Genomic DNA, 19,252 nt, shown 5'->3' with positions numbered 1-19,252 from the left:
GTTTCAGGTAATGCACAAGAAACAGAGCCAAATTCAAGTTCCTCACAAGTCCTCAGCAGACAGCTTGCTAGTATCAAAAACCACCTGGGTGCAGGTTCAGTTTAGGAGGATTCTCTTATCTGAAGCCTCAAGCTGGGTTTTGCACACAGCAAGACTTTGCACTTGGGCAAAGGCTGAGAGAAAAGGGAAGCAGATTTGCCTCCTTGGTCTGCTACCACTGGCTGTCCAGTTTGGCCCAAGAGTCACAACATATTAGTGCCAATAAACTCCAATTTCAACTGATTTTTTTTCCTGGGAATTTTAAAGCTGTTGCCCAATTCAGTCTAACATGGTATACATAGAGGGGTTCCTTCCAGTAAAAGGAGGAAGGCTTAAGTTAGGAGGAAGGCTTAAGTTGGTTTCTATTCATGGCTACTAGTCACGTCTGCAGGAAACAGCATTCACAGAAAAAGGCATAGGTCTCTACACAAGGTACCACTGAATCCACAAAGAATTCAGTTGAATAGGATAGATGAAAGAAAGATTTAAGTTCCCCAGAAGTCAAGCCTGAAGTCCATCTAACGTGCTGAATTTAATCTCTCTGAAAAGGACAAAAATGACATGGGCACAAACGTAACTGTGCTTTAACTGAACTTTTTAATAGGGATGGATACAATTAATATACTGTATGCCAGTTAACAATTATTAATGAAATCTTATTACCTTAGTGAATAAATTAATGGTCAGCTGACCAAAGAAAGCAAGAACTGAGTAAAGATATTGCAAATGCCTTGAGGAACCCTTCACTGCTACAGTTACTGTTTTCACTGATACACACCCAACAATGTATTATGACACCTCTTATTTCTCCAAACGCCTTCACTGCAGCACCTGCAATATTTCAATGACTAACTCATTTAATGACTTACAGTCCATTATCAGTTGGGCAGCTCTTTGGTAAAGGTGTGGCAACAGATTCTTTGCTTTCTGTCAATGCTCGCGGCTGATGGACAAAAACACTGAACTTGACACCTTGGTTAGCTGCTGCCCTCACAAAACCACTATTTGCGGTCATGGTGATGGCTTTTAAAGTGTCTCCTGTCCCAAAAATGGTTAGAGAACGGCTGTTGATTTTTGAACTAGCCACTAGTCCTAAGGCACGGTCAGATGGCTGATCTGGCACCACATTAATTCTTTTAATAAACAATGCAGCTCGCTCTTTCTCCCCAGGTCCTCCCAGTGTTTCCAAGATGGACTGAAAATCTCTGATAGCAGATTCACAGGCAAAGAGCTCTTTCCCCTCCATGAACTTCTCCAGCTGAGGCAGGACTCTCTCCCTCCTTTCTTGAGCTGCTTGCTCTGTTAGCACTTTTTCTTTGAAGATGAAGAAGCAGCCACCATAGCTCAGAGCAGAGACATAGGTTATTAAGGTAGTGATGTCCAAGTTAACCCTATTGCACACGTTTACTTTGATCTGGGTAGGAAAAGCAATCCTGGCCACTAAATTCTCCCGGTCTACTCTGGTCACCTGCAGGAGTTCAGGGCCTTCGTCATCTGATTCACTGGCACTAAGTTGCTGGTGTTCTGTAGATGGCTCCACCAGCGAGTTCACAGCCACAATGTCTCCTCGCACAGATATTCCCAACTCCTTGAGTCTCTCTGCCATAGGACTGGACACGCTGTTGTAGAATGCAAAGATTATGTGGGGATTGCTGTACTCCACTGGCTGCTGACGGCTTGCTTGCAGGAAGTCCTCTGCCTGCTCAATGATGCTTTTGTCACCATACTGGCCTCTCCCCAGCCAGATGTTATGCAGGGCCTCAGCCTTCCGACCGATGGCCTTCACCCATGTGTGACCTCCGTTTGCAACTACATCTACCACCAGTGTCTGTCTGTCTCCAAACCTGTCCTCATAAGCAAAGACTCGGAGGACACTGATGACATCCTCCAGGTTCTCTGCTGACTGAATAATGGCTTGGAGATGGGTAAGGTTTGTACTCTGCAGATGGGATTCTTTTATGGCCACCTTCCCTGCCTCCACCTTGTGTAAGAAGTTCAGCTCAGCCTTCAGTTTGCCACATAGTTTTGCCCCACCTTCTATTCTCCTTTTCTGGGACTTGGAAAGGGCTTCTGCTCTCTTGATCAATTCTTTGGCAACAGCAATTCTTTCATAAAGCAGTGACTGCACAGACATGTTGGAAACATTATTCCTACCAAGTGAAAGCAAAAGAGAATATTGTTATTGCATGGTCAAGAATAAAGACAGTCAAAAGAGGTCTTTGCAGCAGTATACACTGGAGCTTTCCAATAGACTTAGTGCAACAGCAACTGGAATTGTAAAGCGCAAGCAGCAAGAACCTCAGCGCAAGTCCCACCAAAGAGTTCAATCCCTTTCCTTCATTTCTGGCGATCCAACCTACAGCCTCAGAAGATCTCCGTTCTTAGCAAGGGAGAACAGCAGCATTCAAGTCTACACACACACCTTGCAAGTTTGTGGTTTTCCCCCCGACATGTGAGCCCTTCACTGAACTAGTCACTTAGAGAGATCTCAGCTCTCACAGCTCATTTGCAAAAGTTGCCATCCAGAGCAAAATTAAAGATCTTTTTAATGCCATAACCAGATCTTGCCTCTCTCTCTCACCACAGTTACTGTTAAAATATAAAAGCTACCCACCATGCTTACAGACATACATAAAAACTACGAAATCTGGCTCCCAGCAAGTATTTTAACACAGCATAGAGGAAGCTCATTGTATTTTACAATTAAGGGTAGCACAGCTCTGTTCTCTCCAGCTTCCAACTTACACTGCACAACTCCATGAATGAGGCTCTAACAACCCCCAGCAAAGTTTCAACACTACACAGCATCATGACAGACTATGATTCGTAATTCTAGAGCCAAGATGTGGAAATCTCTATGTCTTCTAGTTCTACTAGAGATTTACAGTGTTGCATCTGGTAAGTCTATTCTTTTGCATCCATATTACGTTAGTATGTCTTCCTGAGCAAAGTATGACAGGAATTCCTTAACAGAACGTGGGCTGGCTTTGATAAATGTAGGATTCAATACCACAGCAAACAATACCATTTTTTATGACACGCAGTAAATAGTCACTATGAATAGCAAAATTAATCCATTTTGACTCCCAACTACATGTATAAACACATGCTCCTGTAATTCTTAACTAAGCTGCATATTGAAGAAAACTAGTATTAAAGGGCAAGACAAATGCAGCTTCAGCTGAAAAATTAACAGCAGCATACTGCCTGGGTCCTAGAACAACTGGCTCTGCCAGTGCAGCTATGCAGCCTGGCTTCAAACAGTTAAGTCACCCTTGCATTATGCACAAGTTCAAATACAGTCAGCATTAAGCGCTACTGGTCCAGTCAATACCCAACACCACCAAAATCTCCCCCCTTCTTCTCAACCAAAAAGCCTAATGTCTTCCAGCATGACCTACTAACTCTCTTCAGGGTCAGAGGCCAGTGAAATCAGTCCTTTACCCACCAAAGTCCTCACCATTGCCACAAGTTTATTCTTAGATGTAAAGCAAGAGTAACACCCCCCAGTTACTCTTTGGCACCTCTCACCACAGCAGCTTCAACTTCTACAAACATAAAAAGGCTTCAAGACAAACCTTACTTCAAATTTTTCAGTGAAAGTAAGCCTGCAAACCCAACAACCGCGAGGCGGCCTCACTATCAACCACAAGGCCTCAGAAGAAAAAGTACTCCTTAAAATGAGGTAGGAAGAAAAAGTAAAACCCTTCACACGTTTAACATTTGCTGTTAAACGAGCGCCGGCAGGCCGCCCGCTGAGGCGGAGGCCTCAGCCCATCGCGCGCGCGCGCAGAGAAGTCCCGCGGAGACAGCCATCCCCACGCCCGCGAGACACGCCCGCCATTTGAGGGCGCACCCCGGGCCGGGCCGGCCCGGGCCCGCCCCGCAGCCCGCCCCCTCGGCCTCCCCCCCTCAGCAGCCGCGCACCGGCGTCGCTTTACTCCCTCCCCTCCCCTCCCGCTCAGGGCTCGCATCCACCCTCGGCGGGGAGCAGCGGAAACGGCCGCTTCTGCCGCCCCCGGCACGGCCCGCCTCTCACGTGAGAGCGGCGCCGGGAAGGTTGCGGCGCCATCTTGGGTGAGTGCAGGGTGCCCTCGGCGGTTGTCCGCAGCCCCTCTCGGCGGCGGACCCCGGGGCTGGCCCCGGCCGCACCCCCCTTGACTCGCCGTCACCCGACACACCTTCCCCGGCAGGGCGGGCGGCGGGACTCGGGCGGCCGCAGAACGCGGGCCCCTACCCACCTTTGCCCCCCCGGTCACTATCGGGACGCGACAAGCCCAAGCCCGAGCCCGAGTCCGGGCTCGCCTCGCCTCTCCGGGCGCTCCCGGGCGCCGCTCCCTCCCCCGCCGCCGCCTTCCCCCGCAGCCCGTACTCACAACCCGGCGGCAACAGCCTTCGCCCCGGGCAGCGGGAGGAGGCGGCCCGGGCCGGCGTGGCGCGGGTCGGCCCGGCCCAGCCCGGCCCAGCACCTCCCCCGGGGCGGCCGGGCGGGGACAGCCGCCGCACCCGCCGCGCCGCGCCGCCGGCCCCAGCCCGGCTCTCCTCCCCGGCCTGTCTGCAGTCGCAGTCACGGCGGTCCTCAAATAAATACGCGTTTTATCCCGAAAAGCCTTTATTAAAGAGCAAAGACAGTACATTAGGTCAGAAGGGCCAGAGGCAAGTCAGCCTTGGGCTTGAACGTCAGCGAGGAAGAAGCACCCATGGCTCAATGCACGCTGGGTCGATGAAGTTCAGAAAGCAAAAACGGGCCTTACTAAACCCTTTGGTGCTAAATGTGAGCAAGCGTCCTCCTGGCTTGCCCCGAATTGCTGCTTCCAACGAGTAGACATCTCCGTGGCCTCCAGCCTCTCTCCATGCTGCAGCAATACTTCCTAACTTGCCTTCACCTACTCCTGGTGGCTGGCCCCTCCAGTAATTATCTTTACTTGTCTAAATGATTTCACAAGATTCTGCAAAGCAATAGTAAGCCAAAGCAAGTTGTAAGGGGCTTACTGCACCTGTACCTTCCGTCACACTGGAACCTACTTAAAGTAATAACCTCGTGAAATGGTGATGCTGTTCTCATATCCTGATCCTACTAGCTAAAGGAACAAAAGCCCCAAGAAATTCTCTGTTCTCATAGGTGTCACGCTATCCTGAGTTCCTCAGAGCACATCAGCTTCCAGGACATGCAAATCAAGACATTACCTACTTCAAGTGACCAGTGTCTCTTTTTCTTCTTTCAGATGACTGCATGAGGCACAAGAAAAATGAAGCAAAGTCATACTTCATGGTCCGAAAAGTAATCAAACTTGTAATTTGTCATTTCTTACAAATGAACAGTGTTTGTCCACTTTATTCCCCCTTTACCCCACTTTATGTAGTGAGTTGTTTTACAAAATATAAAAATTAATTGCACTTTCTGAAAATGACCACAACCACCATATAATTTGCTACTCCACTGCACTAGTATCTCTCACACCTAAAGTGATTTTGAGAAATACATCTCAAAATTACTATTTCCTTAGATTCCGAGGATTTTGAATGGAAAAAGATGTAAATTAGTTACCTGCGGTTTAAAGGTTCCCTTTAAATACTAGATAAAATTTAGTTACTGTTCTAGACATGCAGTCACCTGAGCATGGCAATGATTTTCTTCAGTGTAGGATTAAGCAGTTTAAAAAAAACCAACCCACACCACATCACCTTCCCCATTAGAACAGCATAATATCAAGGTCTATCTGCCTACCACTAAGAAAATTATCTAATACTCTAAATAAAGCCTGAGTTCAAAATATTAAGCATATTCTTTCCAAATTACACCAAGTCCCATAAACTATGATTCTCTGTAGGGCTCAAGTATATCAGGGAGCATTAGGACTCAGTTCTTAACAGTGTAAAAGCCATCTTTCTCAACTACCAGCTTGGTGGCTCATCAAAATGAATAACTGGCAATGAACCATTAGACTATGGTATAGACCTACCCTCCTCGTTTCACACAAAGCAATTAAATATTACCACAGGAATTACAACGAGGGCTATGACATCATCCCTCAGAGACAGCCTGAAGAAAGCACTCTCAATGGAAACTTAAAAATGATCATTTTTAAGCTTTTTGTTGTAAAAGGAGACTATGTGCTAATGTATGATGCTGTGATAGCCTACTGACAGCATTCTCATCTTTCTCAAGGCACACTTCTACTTGTTCTCAAAAGAAAAAGGTGCCACACCTTTAATAATAATCAAATCACACATTGGGCCCCTCATTACATGAAAGACATTGAGTTGCTGGAGCGCGTTCAGAGGAGGGCAACCAAGTTGGTGAGGGGCCTAGAGCACAAGTCTTATGAGGAGCAGCTGAGGGAACTGGGGCTGTTCAGTCTAGAAAAGAGGAGGCTGAGGGGAGACCTTATCGCTCTCTACAACTACCTGAAAGGGGGTTGTAGTGAGGTGGGTGTTGGTCTCTTCTGTCAGGTGTCTGGAGATAGGACGAGAGGAAATAGCCTCAAGTTGAGGCAAGGGAGATTTAGGTTAGATATTAGGAAAAATTTTTTTACTGAGAGGGTTGTCAAACATTGGAATGGGCTGCCCAGGGAAGTGGCTGAGTCACCATCCCTGGAGATATTAAAAAAGCGAGTGGACAGGGTACTTCAGAACATGGTTTAGGGGGCATGGTTAATGGTTGGACTCAATGATCTTGAAGGTCTTTTCCAACCAAAATGATTCTATGATTCTGTTATTTTACCAATTCAAACAGTTTACATTCCTAAAAGCACTGACTGAGGCAAGCTGGTACAAGAGGACATTCAGAACATGTGACAAATGTACTAACTTCATGTTGCCACCCCTTTACAATGTTGGTCCATAACAATATGAAGTAAAACCAACACCACTATACGCTTCAGTAAATGCTTCAGTAAAAATACCCCGCATGGTAATGGTTGTCCATCCTCCTAACAGGGTGCGGTGAAGTGGACAACCCCCCCCTCAACATTTATCCCAATTATCAGGTATCTGGAAGGCAGCACTCTCCTTGCTTAGAGCACAATATTTTCCATAGAATATACAGAACAATTACTACATTTAAAACATTAAACCCCAGGAAAAGATGGAAGATACTGTTTTTTCACTTCCCTTCACCACCTGTAAAAAGTGAGTAAAATTCTACAGAGATGGAAGTTGTTCAATTATTTAAAAAAAACCAAAACAAACACCAAACCAAAAAACAAACCACACCCCCCAAACCTTAAAACATTTTTTCGTTTGCTTCATTGTTACTATCTGGGGAGTGAGAGAGCATGATTTATTTGAAATTGCTTTGGTTTCAACTACCTTCTATAAGGTGTTCTTCGCTAATCAACTGTTTCCAGCAGAGGAGGCAACTAAGCTACTACAGTTCATGCTAACCATTTTCTGATCTACCTATCTGCGTTTTTTCATATACAAAATTCCCTTAAATACTTATATAGCATTAAAAACTGACTGAATGTGTATGAATATTCAAGTAGCATTCTGCTTTTCCGAATGATTCTGAAAGCTTAAGTTAAAGATCTAGCAACATCAAGTCTCCAGTTTCAGTTCCTAGTTGTTCATTTTCTCTAGAAGAAGAATCAGAGCATGGATTTGTTTCCAGAGTAAAATACTCAAAAAGTGATCTGGACTAAGTCTTAATGAACTGTTTGGACACAGCTTTTATTTCTGACATTTGGAAATAAAACTTCATTTATGGCATGCTTCAGAAATTCTTATTTACCTAATGATAACATAAAACATCAGAAGACAGACATTGGAAAGAACAGATCGATCAGCTTATACACTGCTTTCTGCAGACTAACTCATACTTTGCATTTTCATTAGTTATGGCTGCTAACATGTAACCTGTCAGGCTGCTCCCATACGTGCTTAGCCTTACGTAAAAGCAGAGTGATCCAGCTATCGCTCCCAGTTCATTATCAACACTTTAACAATCAGACTATAATAAAATTACAATCAACTGTAATAAAATCTGCAAACGGTAACTTAAACGGCTGCAGACCAGAGTATTTCTGATGAAAAAAGTATATTTATCTTGTTTCTTTTGCAGTAAATTTTGTGTTTCTGTATAACCTGGACGACTGTACACATGTAACAAATGTATCGATACATACACCCACACACAATAATATTCAAGCATCTAGTTCTACACCTGTAAAAGTTGTGATGCATAAATTAAGTGCTCTTTTCATTACTGCACCTTTAGAGTTATCTTGCAAGTTGGAAAACACTTCAGCACAATTCAAGGGATAAAGTAATTACATTACATACTCTCATTTTGCTTTGTAACTCCTGTTGATTTTTATTGATGATGATAAATGCATTTAGTTTGCACTAAGAGTTACTACTTCCATTATTTCTAACAATATTTCAGGGCTGAAGAAGTGCAATTTCTAGGGCCACAAAAATAACCCAAGTAATAGAAAACAAGTTATTGAGACACAAAGACCAAGAGGGTCAAGGGCAGAAATGCTCAAGTAGATCACAGGTCACACCTGAAATAGAAGACTGTTCTGCCTCTTTGTGAAAGTACATGATCTTTTACACCAGATAAAACCATTTTTGGAAGTTACTTAACATTTAAACAATATTCCAAAGTGAAAAAATTATCCTGTCCACTCAAAATTTAAATTCATTAAAAGAAGGTCTAACATGAGTTCATCATGGCTGCATGGAAAATTCTGTTTCCTCAACAATAAAGATACCAAAACCTCAGCTTTATGCAGATAAACAAGCTATGATTAAAAAGACACACAGACACCTTCCCCCAAAACAGTGGCCTTCAAATTTTATTCTTCAGCCTTTTTCAAGCTGTCATTATAATTTTACATTTTGTACAGTATTTTGTGTACAAAAATTCCATGTATCAAGGGAAAGAATTACCTGTAATAAGATACCATGTATTACAATATTAGGACTGTTGCATTTGCACCCATGATATTTAAAAAATCTCTCAGACAAACCATGTAGAAATAAGTATGCAAAAACTGCAAACAAAAACATTTAAGTAGCCAAAATTAAAAAGACCTTTGTGTGAATCACACAGTCTTGCTCGGTTTCTACTAGGCTATCGCAGCCAAGTAGTCCTTAACCTCAGTTGGAGTAAGCCTCCTAAAACCAGCTTCATTACAGATGCCAACTTCAATGTTGTCTTCTGTCATCTGCCCTTCGAAGCTCTCCTATTAAAGAAAACATACTTCAGTGCATCATATCAATGTCATAACAGTAAGAAACTTATTTCTTAAATATTTGCTAACCTTTAGTGTTAAGATAGCCGTATGAATGGCATCTTCAAGCTCCAAATCTTCATTGTATCTGTAAACAGAAGTTCATGTATTTCAGCATGGGACAAAGATCTTTCCAAATCCTAATAATCCTAGAGCCTCTAAAAACCCAAACACTACTAAAATCTTCCTGTTTCTCATACAAATGTTATTTGTAAGTACTGTGATATTTATAGTCAAAGTTGTTATTTGTAAAAAAAAAAAAAAAAGTATTTTACCACTTTTCCTACTGACGCTGTGTAGAACTATTTCTGCAAATATGTTGAATATAATGTTTACTGCACTGAAATAATTCTCCATAAACACAAAAGTTGGAGTTTAAATAAAGCAAATTTTCTGTGCATGTGTAAATAAGTAAACTGGAAGCATCCCATCTTAAGTATTTTAAAACTTTGTTCTGATAATCTGAAAGTGTGCATTTTTTATCTGGCTGTTTTACATGGAACCTGGACAAAACAGATAGTATCCTTTCAGACAAGTATTAAATACATTACCTTTTCTCAAGGAATGTTTTTCCATTGACATAATTTTTTCCCATTGCCGTTGCTTTCCACGCAAAGTAAGCTCCCTGTAAAAGCAACAATCTATTGAATTGTTTTGTGTAACTTAGTCAAACATTATGTATTCAATTACTTGGTAAAAAGTACAGAAGCAATTATGAAAATACTGAATGTTCTGAGAATATAGGAGCCTATTTTGGATCACATGCAGACTAATTTGATATGGAAACATATGCTGTGAAAGTGTACAAAACATTTGTATAGGGCCCTGCCTATTTTCATCCTCCCGCTACTTTGAAAGATGAATTTAATAAGTCAGCCTAGTTTTGATTTGGGATTCCTTAAAAAGAAATAGTATGTTTGCCCTTGGCAATTAATACAGTCAGATCTTTCCTGAGGTTCACTCCATATATTCTTCTTTTTTAAGATTAAGTAACTTGTTGCAAATCGACCATCTGATTTATCTTAGCTGCTAATAGGGTATTTAGCCATCACTTCTATTCTCTCCTCTGGCATGAAGACCATCAGAAGTTCTGTGCCTCAATCAAGCTGCCTTACACAAGACATCTGCATTTTGCTTTTTACATTTGAGCATCAGGTAGTAATTCAAATTTCTGAAGCTTATCAATGATGACTACAGTGACCTTTTTTTGTTTGACGTAAAGCGTTACAACCCACACATGCATCAAAGGGTAGTTTTTCAGAAGTGCAGTGCAAACACAGCAAATAAACTCACTTAAATTAACAACTGTCATTAAATTCTAAAGCATATGCATTATATTTCACAATGCAACAGATTTTGGCCTAACTTCCATCCAGTTTAGGGAACAACTATTTGAGCAGCATAAGCAGTAAAATTTTTTTTTTTCTGGTACCTGCTGCAGAATGCCACTCTTGTCACTACCAGCTAGGTGGGAAGGCATGAAAAGGGATCATGACCTCCCTCAAAAACAGCTGCCATCCCTCAAGCAATACAGGAACATGCAGGCACAGAGTGATCCAGGCCTCTGCCAAGCACCTATTGAAAGTGGCTCATTCTGACTTCAGAAGTTATGTTACGGGATCTTTTGTTCTAGCTCTGCATTCTTCTTCTCATCACAGAAAGTATTTCATGAGCACATATACAGCTTTAGATGTTTTATAAAAGCAGTAGAATTTACAAACGTAGGATACTTACAGAGGGATCCGACTGAAATAAATATGGCCGCCCTTCATTCCAGCCACATATTAGCAGTGATACACCAAACGGACGAACGCCGCTACAGGAAAAAAAAAAAAAAAAACAAAACCAAACTAAAAAATCACAGTTGATATGTGAAATTTATTCAGCGAAAACCAAAGATGACTAAATTATTTTGGATGGGTTAACCTTCCCCCAAACGCTTCCCGCCAGCCCAGAGCTGTGATCAGGGATGACTAGCCAACCAACAGTACAAAACCAAAAGCATGCTGCCTTGCCCAACATGTTTATTTTCAAGATACGAAGACCCTATCTCACCCCCTGCCAGTTAGTGTTCCTCCCACTGGCCCACTTTCTGTGGACATTCTCCATTGAAAAACTCCCTTTCTGACACAAAAAATTCAATCACCAGGTAGTTGTTATTCCTTACATTTAAACAACAGAATCTTTCTAAGCAACTTCAAAACTCAGAAAACCACATACCCAGATTGCGTGTATTCTTGCATCACAGAGGCAATTCTCTGTACTAGCTGAGCTGTTGGAATGGGCTCATGATAAACCAAGTAATATTGCTGAGCCAGCTTCCGAGCTCTGTGCACAAGTACTCTAAAAACAAAGACAAAATTAGTATGTCAAAGATATTCCAATCAGTTGTTACAGCTAGAACTGAAAACTCATAATAAATAACTATGCTAAGGAATTATACATCTGGCATAACACCAATGTAAAAAAAAAAATACACTGTGCTGGGTTACCTTTATCAGCTGAGTAATCTTGGAAATACTTAAACTGAAACGAAGGTTGAATTACACTGCTATTCATTCCCTACTCATTCTTTAGATAGAAGGTTATTTGACAAGGTATTGAATATATTAAGAAAGCCTTAAAATGAATTTTATATACTGTGTAATACAATATAATATTACGCCATACACTTAGAAGGAAACAGCTAATTGCTATCTGTTTCTTACATTTGTTCTATGAAAATGCATCTAAATGACAACCAAACAAAATTTTTTAATACCTGTAATCTGGACCCATACCACTGTACACTAAACCTATATGTTTGGTAATTGGTTCTACTTTGTGGACACTCCTTTCATCATAAAGAATGGATTTCTGCTTCTTCTCAGTTGCCAACACCACTCCATTTGCAGCTGGAAAGGAACAAGATTTTTTTTTTTTAGTATCAAACTAGAATTATGCAAAGCAGTCAAAACACAGAACAAGTTTATTGGACTGTAAAGAATTTTGCTCCTCCCTTTTTTAAAAACTCTTCAAGTTTACAATCACATTAAACAGAGATACCTTCATGAATCCACCCAACACATTGTTTTTCCTTTTAAATAATCATACAGCTCTCATAATCCCATTCTGAAGATTCTGAAGCACATAATAATTAAGCAGTTGAGGTAATTTTCTGTGTAATTTTTATATATATGGACACACAGCTGGAGTTATTTACTTAAGAGACAGGAGCACTCAAAAAAAAAAAAAAGATGTCTACTTCTGCCAGCTCAGTGTCTCCAAAATCACCCAAGCAATTTTCTTCCCCTAGCATGGAGCTCTATGCTCCCTTCCTTCTTTATAGAAAATTATTGAGGTGCAGAAAAAAAAAAAAAGGAAATATTAAACCCACTAAAAGATGTGAAAATCCACTGAAAGAAAAACAGAATATGTAATAGAAGGCAAGATGAAAAAAGACCCAGTACATAGTCTAAACAATTTTAGTTCTCTCAAATGATACTCAGAATCCTGAGTCCTTTACCATACCTTTAATCCCAACTGATGGAGCTCCTGCAGCCACTGCAGCCAAAGCATATTCAATCTGAACAAGCTTTCCAGAAGGACTAAAAAGGAAAATGCAAAAGTAAGCCTAACATAATTCTGATATGCTCAAATCTTTCCTACAACAATCTGATGCTAACTTGCTTTTTTAAGCCTCTTTACACCTAGCATCAGCATATTCTAATCAGAATTTAAACTCCCCCAAAAGACCACAAGTCTTTAGATTCATAACAGCTTCTAAAAGAACTGGACCTGTTCAGCACAGAACTCACTGCTGCACAGTGCTACTGGGATACTCAAACAGCACCCGCCTACAACTCTCATTAAAGCTAATGTGTCTTGGATAGGGAACAGTGACTGGGATGCAGATTGAAGGAGGACAAGTCCGTCCTCCAACTTCATACCATTTTAAACAAGTTTTCCACTCAGTGGAAAAAGTCTTCAGAGTGCATCATGACTTTCTACTGAAATGGCATTATACACGTGGTTTGCAAAAGTTTTCAAGACCCTGATGTTCATTGCTGAAAGGTACGAGCAAAACACTGCTAATCTTTTTGACTGACAAACACATATCAGGTCAATGGCACAAGACAAAACCAGCTCCCATTCCATCCCCAGGTATTGCTGCATTTTGTTTTAATGATCCATGTCGTTCTGGTAATGGATGCAGAATCATAAGAACAGAGCAGCAGGTGTCAGGCTGACAAAGTAACTCATCCAGAATGAGGGGGATCAAGGGGTCCACTCTAGATCCCCAGGGAAAAGGACAGCACAGAGCCACTCACTGCACAAGTGATTTTGCAAGTAGGATCTGTTCTCTGGGCTGTATTTCAGACACTGTTGTTTTAATAGATGCGGAAGTAAAATAGAAAATTATGTAACTCAGTGCTTAGAGCAGTTAGAAAAAACAAAGCAAGCAGTAATCAATTACAATTAATTAGTGTAGTTATTTATACACTGAGTAAACAGTGTATAAAAGTGACACAGTAATAATTCTAGCTTCTCCACTACAAAATACTAACAAACAAGAACAACAGTTTCTTATGCCAACAATTGAAATATACAGAACATTAGCAAAATATTTTAAAAGTAAGCACAACCTAAAATAAATAATTCTCAGCACAAGGAACAGGTGAATGAGGGAAAACGTAAGTAGGTGTATTCTCTTCCGTGTGAGTATAAAATCAAATGGCTTCAAGCTTCAGAGCATGTAGTACTTCTGTACAGTACAAAAAGTTTGTAACTCCCTTAGGAAACCACTTCCAAGAGCTAATAAAGAATTCAACCCACTTGAGTAAAGCAGGTATGCTTGGCGGCATCCATCAAGAAGATTTTTTTTTCTAGTTTTAGATTGTGAACTGCTTCGTTTGCTTAACTGCAACAAGCCTGTAGTAACCCAGTTTCCAATTACACAGCATTACTCGCCTCTGAGATTAAGGGGGCACTTCACCAAAAGCAGCACAAAGATTCTTGCATTCAGTTTTCCTTTCTATATATAAAATATAATTCTGGATAGCTTAACAGTTTCATCAAAAAAGAATGGAAAGTAATTTCCTTTTCTCTGAGTTAATCTTAAGTGTACGTATTAGATCAACACTTTAACAGGTACCACTCCAATAGCATATTCATTCCGTGCATGCAATCATCCCGCACCTAGCTGTGCGCAACACAAAGTGGAAGGAGAGCACCGCCTGCAAGTGCAGCAGGAAGGGAAATAAACTATTTAAAACTCATCCGAAAGCTTCTTTCATTCCCACATCTGCAAAGTTTGTTCTGAAGCAAGCTCTCAAGATACCATAGCTCACCTACCATCACGCATTTCCAGTTAGCTCAGAGTTACGGAATTACTACCCGCCCTAAAGCGAGTGCGTGGGAACCCTAAGTTTGCTAAACCGTTTCACCAAGCACTCGCTATAAGGCACTACCAGTGACGAGACAGACCTTAGGTCGGCCCCACAGTAACTCTGACTTACAGCAACAACAGAAGATAGAAGCAGCGACTGCTCTCGGGCCCGAGGTAAGCGACACAGATCAGGTGGGAGCCGGGACTCTCACCTCAGGCCCCGCCTCTCTCCCCAGCTGCCCCTGCAGCTCACGAAGACTCCCAGCAGCCAGCTGAGTGCCCCCCTCAGGCGAAGGCGCCTGATCCCAGTCGCCTTCCCTACGCCCGCCCCTTCTGCCCAGCTCCAGCCGCCGCCACCCCCAAGCGCTGGCAGGCCCGGCTCCGCCGACCCGCCGGGGACGCGATGACTCTGCAAAGTCCCCACTCCCTCCAGCCCCGGCGCCGGAAGACCGCCCCGTGTAGGCTGTGCGCCGTTCTCCCCATCGCCCGCCGGCCCGCCCGCCGAGAGCCCAGGCTTACAGCCCTCTCCCCCCCGAGCACCTGAACGTAGTGAGGGAGAAGCTGTAGCCGCGCTCCGCCATTTTGGAACAAACCCCTCCACTCCCCTCACCAGCTCCCTCTGCGCAGGCGCAGTCTCTCCTCCCGCTTCCTGCACGCGGACACAGCTAGCGCGCTGATTGGCAAGGAGGTGGAGCAGAGCGGAGCATGCCGGGAAGTAGCGCGGGGCCCGCGAGGGACGCGATTGGTGAAGAGGCGCGCCGTGGGGCATACTGGGAGTTGAAGTCCTCGAGTGCCCCGCTTGCCTCCCCGCCCTCCTGGTAGCGAGAGGAATGCTGGGACGTGAAGTCCTGGTCTCCGTCCCGGCCGTGCCGCCAGGTGCTCAGGGCACTCGGTTTCCCAGAAGGCTCAGCGACAGGGGCGCATGCCCAGTGCGCCCTCGGGCGAGCGACCGCCTTCCCCTCCTCTGAGGCCTTGGCGGAGCTGTGTGGCGATATGGCGGCTCTGGTGGTGGTCTTCTGTCCGCTGCTGCGGCTTCGCGGACTCCTTCAGCGCTGCTGGGGGCGGCTGGAGCGCGACCTCTTGCTGGGTTTCTCCGGGGGCCAGAGCCCGCCCTGGGGTAGGTACCGGCCTGCTCCTGTCCTGGCTGAAGGCCGGTGGGATCTGTTTCTAACGTTGAACGGCGGAGGGAGGGGGCTGGAGCGGGAGAGCGCGCAGCCCTGGGGACAATGAGGGAACGCGGCGAGGGGCGCTGCCGGCCGCTCCTGCCTCCTTGTTTTGGGGGTGTCGGTAGCATCCGTCTCATATTTCCTCGGCTGCACGTGAAAATGGGGCTTGGCTGTAATGAATTACTTTTTTTTTTCCTTCAGGACCAGCATTAGCTGTCCAAGCTCCAGCTTGTCTTCCAGAGCCAGTAGGCGACACTAGAGAAAGTAACGAGGCGTCCAGCTTCTTAAATAGCATCTTGTGGATGGCAGCACCAAAGAAAAGGCGCACCATTGAAGTGAACCGCTGCAGGCGAAGAAATCCCAATAAGCTTATAAAAGTAAAGGTAATCACCAAATTTCCATGGGCTTGCCACCGTATTCACTGCAAATAATTTTGTTAATGGGAAACAAGCATGCTGGAGTAAGATTTACACCAATCATTTTTCATCTCACTTATTGTAGAGAATCATTATAGTGGTCAGTACTGACTGAACAACCTTTCTGGAATTTGTTTATAAAAAAGCTTAGAATACATTGTAATCTTCAAAATACTTTGCAACAGGTGCATTCATCATATGTGACTGTAGTCTGTGGTTAAATAAAAAGTGAAAGCCAGCAGAATGTGAATTTTAGCTAAAAAGCTGGTATAAATGGAAAAGGTCTATCCTTTCTGTGCATCTAATTGAGTTGATAGGTATTGGGTCTTCCAGTCATCAGTAGGCATAATGATTTAGGTGTTGACTTCATAGGCTATTTTTAGTAGTGTATTGGCTTTGTGTGGCAAGGTTTTGGTAGCGGGGGGGGTTACAGGGGTGGCTTCTGTGAGAAGCTGCTGGAAGCTTCCCCTGTGTTCGAGAGAGCCCATACCAGCCAGCTCTAAGACGGACCCGCCGCCGGCCAAGGCCGAGCCAATCAGCGATAGTGGTAACGCCTCTGTGATAACATTTTTAAGAAGGAAAAAAAGTTGGGACAGACGGTATTTCGGCAGCCAGAGAGGAGTGAGAACATGTAAGAGAAACAGCCCTGCGGACACCAAGGTCAGTGAAGAAGGAGGGGGAGGAGATGCTCCAGGCGCCGGAGCAGAGATTCCCCTGCAGCCCCTGGTGAAGACCATGGTGAGGCAGGCTGTCCCCCTGCAGTCCATGGAGGTCCACAGTGGAGCAGATATCCACCTGCAGCCCGTGGAGGACCCCACGCCAGAGCAGGTGGGTTCCCAAAGGAGGCTGTGACCCCGTGGGAACCCCGCGCTGGAGCAGGCTCCTGGCAGGACCTGCGGATCTGTGGAGAGAGGAGCCCACGGAGCAGGTTTTCTGGCAGGACTTGTGACCCCGTGGGGGACCCACGCTGGAGCAGTCTGTGCCTGAAGGACTGCACGCCGTGGAAAGGACCCATGCTGGAGCAGTTTGTGAAGAACTGCAGCCTGTGGGAAGGACCCACGTTGGAGAAGTTCATGGAGGACTGTCTCCCATGGGTGGGACCCCACGCTGGAGCAGGGGAAGAGTGTGTGATGAGTCCTCCCCCTGAGGAGGATGAAGCGGCAGAAAATAACGTGTGATGAACTGACCGTAAACCCCATCCCCGTCCCCCTGTGCCGCTGGGGGGTTGGTAGAGAATCCGGGAGTGAAGTTGTGCCTGGGAAGAAGGGAGGGGTGGAGGGAAGGTGTTCTGAGATTTGGTTTTATTTCTCATTACCCTACTCTGGTTGATTTGTAGTAAATTGAGTTAATTTTCCCCAAGCTGAGTCTGTTTTGCCTGTGACAGTAATTGGTGAGTGATCTCTCCTGTCCTTATCTCGACCCACAAGCTCTTTGTTATATTTTCTTTCCCCTGTCCAGCTGAGAAGGAGGGGGAGTGATAGAACAGCTTTGGTGGGCACCTGGCGTCCAGCCAGGGTTAACCCATCACAAGTAGTAAGCGTTTGATGTAGCAGTGCATTGCAGAATACATAGAAGAATTTTGAGAAGGCAATTGAATTTCTCTGGTATTTCATTTAAGCTTTTTAGTAGTTTGTGATTGTTCTCTGTTTCTTTTGTTGTTGTTGTTCAAATTACAAAATTTACTGGTTTCTACTGTTTTTCAGAGGAACATAGATGTTTGTCCTGAGTGTGGAAACTTGAAACAGAAGCATGTCCTTTGTGGCTATTGTTATGCAAAGGTCAAAGCAGAAACTCGACTGATACGGATGGAAATACGTAAAAAGGAGGGAGGACCATTTAATACTCCTACTGTAGAGACTGTTGTCCTTTATGATGGAGAAAAGCCCACAGAAAAAGATGAAGGCAAGCGGATCATTGAAAGAGCCAGGAAGCGTCCGTCTTGGTTTGTTCAAAACTGATGCTTTAGAACTAATGCTAACAAAAACAGTTGCTACAGCAAGAAAGATAATGTTTTTCAAGAATGTGTTCCTTGTTTTGTTCACGCAATGTTGATATGGATAACCTATGCACTTTCGGGAATCCTGCTTGAATCGTGTTATGCCATATGGTGTTGCAGTCAGGTGTTGTTTCTATAGCATGCAGTGGGAAATGCTTCTCAGTGATACATTGTAACAGTCAACAATTAAAGAGAAATTAGGATCTACCTTGGGTTTGGACATCTGTGTACTGTACACTGAATAATTTGTATGTTAATGTTCTATGCTGGTTTTGTAAATAACAATTTTTTTCAACGAAGGGAAAACATTCACAGATGTAAAATAAAGTATGTTAAGTATCCTGGGGAAATATGCTTTCTGTTTTTGGCAGCTGCTCTTTTGGAAGAAACAAAACAAACAAACAAACCCCCCACAATTTCAAAACCAATGTTGGTTAGAAACAAAGGATATTTACAAGGAAAGATACAGTTATCTGGTTATTTCCATGGCTCTTAGCAGAATCTGCCTGGAGCTCTCCACAGTGCTGCTGTTTGAGATATTCCTGGTTTTGAGCTAACTAGTGGTTGCCATGAAGTATTTGCACTTTTTCTGTACTGGGCTGAAGGTGAAGTGTTTCTTGCAGTTGTCAGTATACAAAATAATTTTCTGTCTTAAAGGGAAATGGGGGAAATGGAAAGACTTCCCCTCCCCCCCCCCAAAGTGCACAGTGATTTCTTGAGTGAAATAACGAATTTGAATGTAATGACTGGAAGTCTGTAAATTTGATAAGGACCAAAAGCTGATTCTTTGCAGCCATTGCTAGTAAGTAGTCTGGGTGGTCAGTGTCTGCTTGGAAAAAAACACACGGAACAGCATACAACAGCATCCTGGGTCTTCTGCAGAGGGGGCAACTTGGTACTCTTCAGTGGTGCAGTTACAGCATCTAGCTGTGGCTTTTCACTAAGGTTTTAGACACACCGTAGCACCATTACATTTAAGATTAAGGCTGTTTTCAGTTTTTGGTTGGGATTTTAATATACCAATGGTA

The 19,252-nt window shown here is 43.7% G+C and overlaps 3 protein-coding genes across 7 annotated transcripts; 1 reads left to right on the top strand and 2 right to left on the bottom strand.

The window, feature by feature from the left end:
- Window positions 1-617: 617 nt before the first annotated feature.
- Window positions 618-4,530, bottom strand: C1H7orf25 (chromosome 1 C7orf25 homolog). Of its 5 annotated transcripts, none has more exons than XM_052795771.1 (2): window positions 4,416-4,530; window positions 618-2,189 (listed from the first exon to the last, which is right to left on the bottom strand). In XM_052795771.1, the coding sequence occupies exon 2, from the start codon at window positions 2,171-2,173 to the stop codon at window positions 905-907; it is 1,269 nt and encodes a 422-aa protein (XP_052651731.1). In that variant the 5' UTR covers window positions 2,174-2,189; window positions 4,416-4,530; the 3' UTR covers window positions 618-904. The 5 variants fall into 5 exon arrangements, with proteins under 5 accessions (XP_052651731.1, XP_052651721.1, XP_052651695.1 ...); XM_052795761.1 differs by having other exon boundaries at window positions 4,412-4,518; XM_052795735.1 differs by having other exon boundaries at window positions 4,419-4,484.
- A 3,161-nt stretch (window positions 4,531-7,691) lies between these two features.
- On the bottom strand, window positions 7,692-15,320 carry PSMA2 (proteasome 20S subunit alpha 2). Its single transcript, XM_052795722.1, has 8 exons — window positions 15,187-15,320; window positions 12,789-12,865; window positions 12,040-12,172; window positions 11,499-11,621; window positions 11,013-11,094; window positions 9,830-9,903; window positions 9,309-9,366; window positions 7,692-9,230 (listed from the first exon to the last, which is right to left on the bottom strand). Exons 1-8 carry the CDS (start codon window positions 15,225-15,227, stop codon window positions 9,114-9,116), a joined length of 705 nt encoding a protein of 234 aa, XP_052651682.1. The 5' UTR covers window positions 15,228-15,320; the 3' UTR covers window positions 7,692-9,113.
- Window positions 15,321-15,587: 267 nt separating this feature from the next.
- Window positions 15,588-18,574, top strand: MRPL32 (mitochondrial ribosomal protein L32). The gene is made up of 3 exons (XM_052795707.1): window positions 15,588-15,763; window positions 16,014-16,195; window positions 17,932-18,574. Exons 1-3 carry the CDS (start codon window positions 15,640-15,642, stop codon window positions 18,184-18,186), a joined length of 561 nt encoding a protein of 186 aa, XP_052651667.1. The 5' UTR covers window positions 15,588-15,639; the 3' UTR covers window positions 18,187-18,574.
- The last annotated feature ends 678 nt before the right edge of the window (window positions 18,575-19,252 follow it).

This window comes from Harpia harpyja, chromosome 1, assembly GCF_026419915.1.
Source record: "Harpia harpyja isolate bHarHar1 chromosome 1, bHarHar1 primary haplotype, whole genome shotgun sequence".
In the NCBI taxonomy this organism is placed as follows: Eukaryota; Metazoa; Chordata; class Aves; order Accipitriformes; family Accipitridae; genus Harpia; species Harpia harpyja.
Note: the sequence above shows the minus strand (reverse complement) of the source record. Positions and strands in the feature narration are given on the sequence as shown.

Bases quoted from the DNA above. Each gene is read 5' to 3' on its own strand.
- C1H7orf25 (XM_052795771.1), bottom strand. From the start codon at position 2,173: ATGTCTGTGCAGTCACTGCTTTATGAAAGAATTGCTGTTGCCAAAGAA.
- MRPL32 (XM_052795707.1), top strand. From the start codon at position 15,640: ATGGCGGCTCTGGTGGTGGTCTTCTGTCCGCTGCTGCGGCTTCGCGGA. The intron at 15,764-16,013 runs GTAGGTACCGGC...TTTTTCCTTCAG, and splicing joins GGGCCAGAGCCCGCCCTGGG to GACCAGCATTAGCTGTCCAA. The intron at 16,196-17,931 runs GTAATCACCAAA...ACTGTTTTTCAG, and splicing joins ATAAGCTTATAAAAGTAAAG to AGGAACATAGATGTTTGTCC.
- PSMA2 (XM_052795722.1), bottom strand. From the start codon at position 15,227: ATGGCGGAGCGCGGCTACAGCTTCTCCCTCACTACGTTCAG. The intron at 9,367-9,829 runs GTAATGTATTTA...TTCTGTTTACAG, and splicing joins AAAACATTCCTTGAGAAAAG to ATACAATGAAGATTTGGAGC. The intron at 9,231-9,308 runs GTTAGCAAATAT...TTTCTTTAATAG, and splicing joins CGGCTATCTTAACACTAAAG to GAGAGCTTCGAAGGGCAGAT.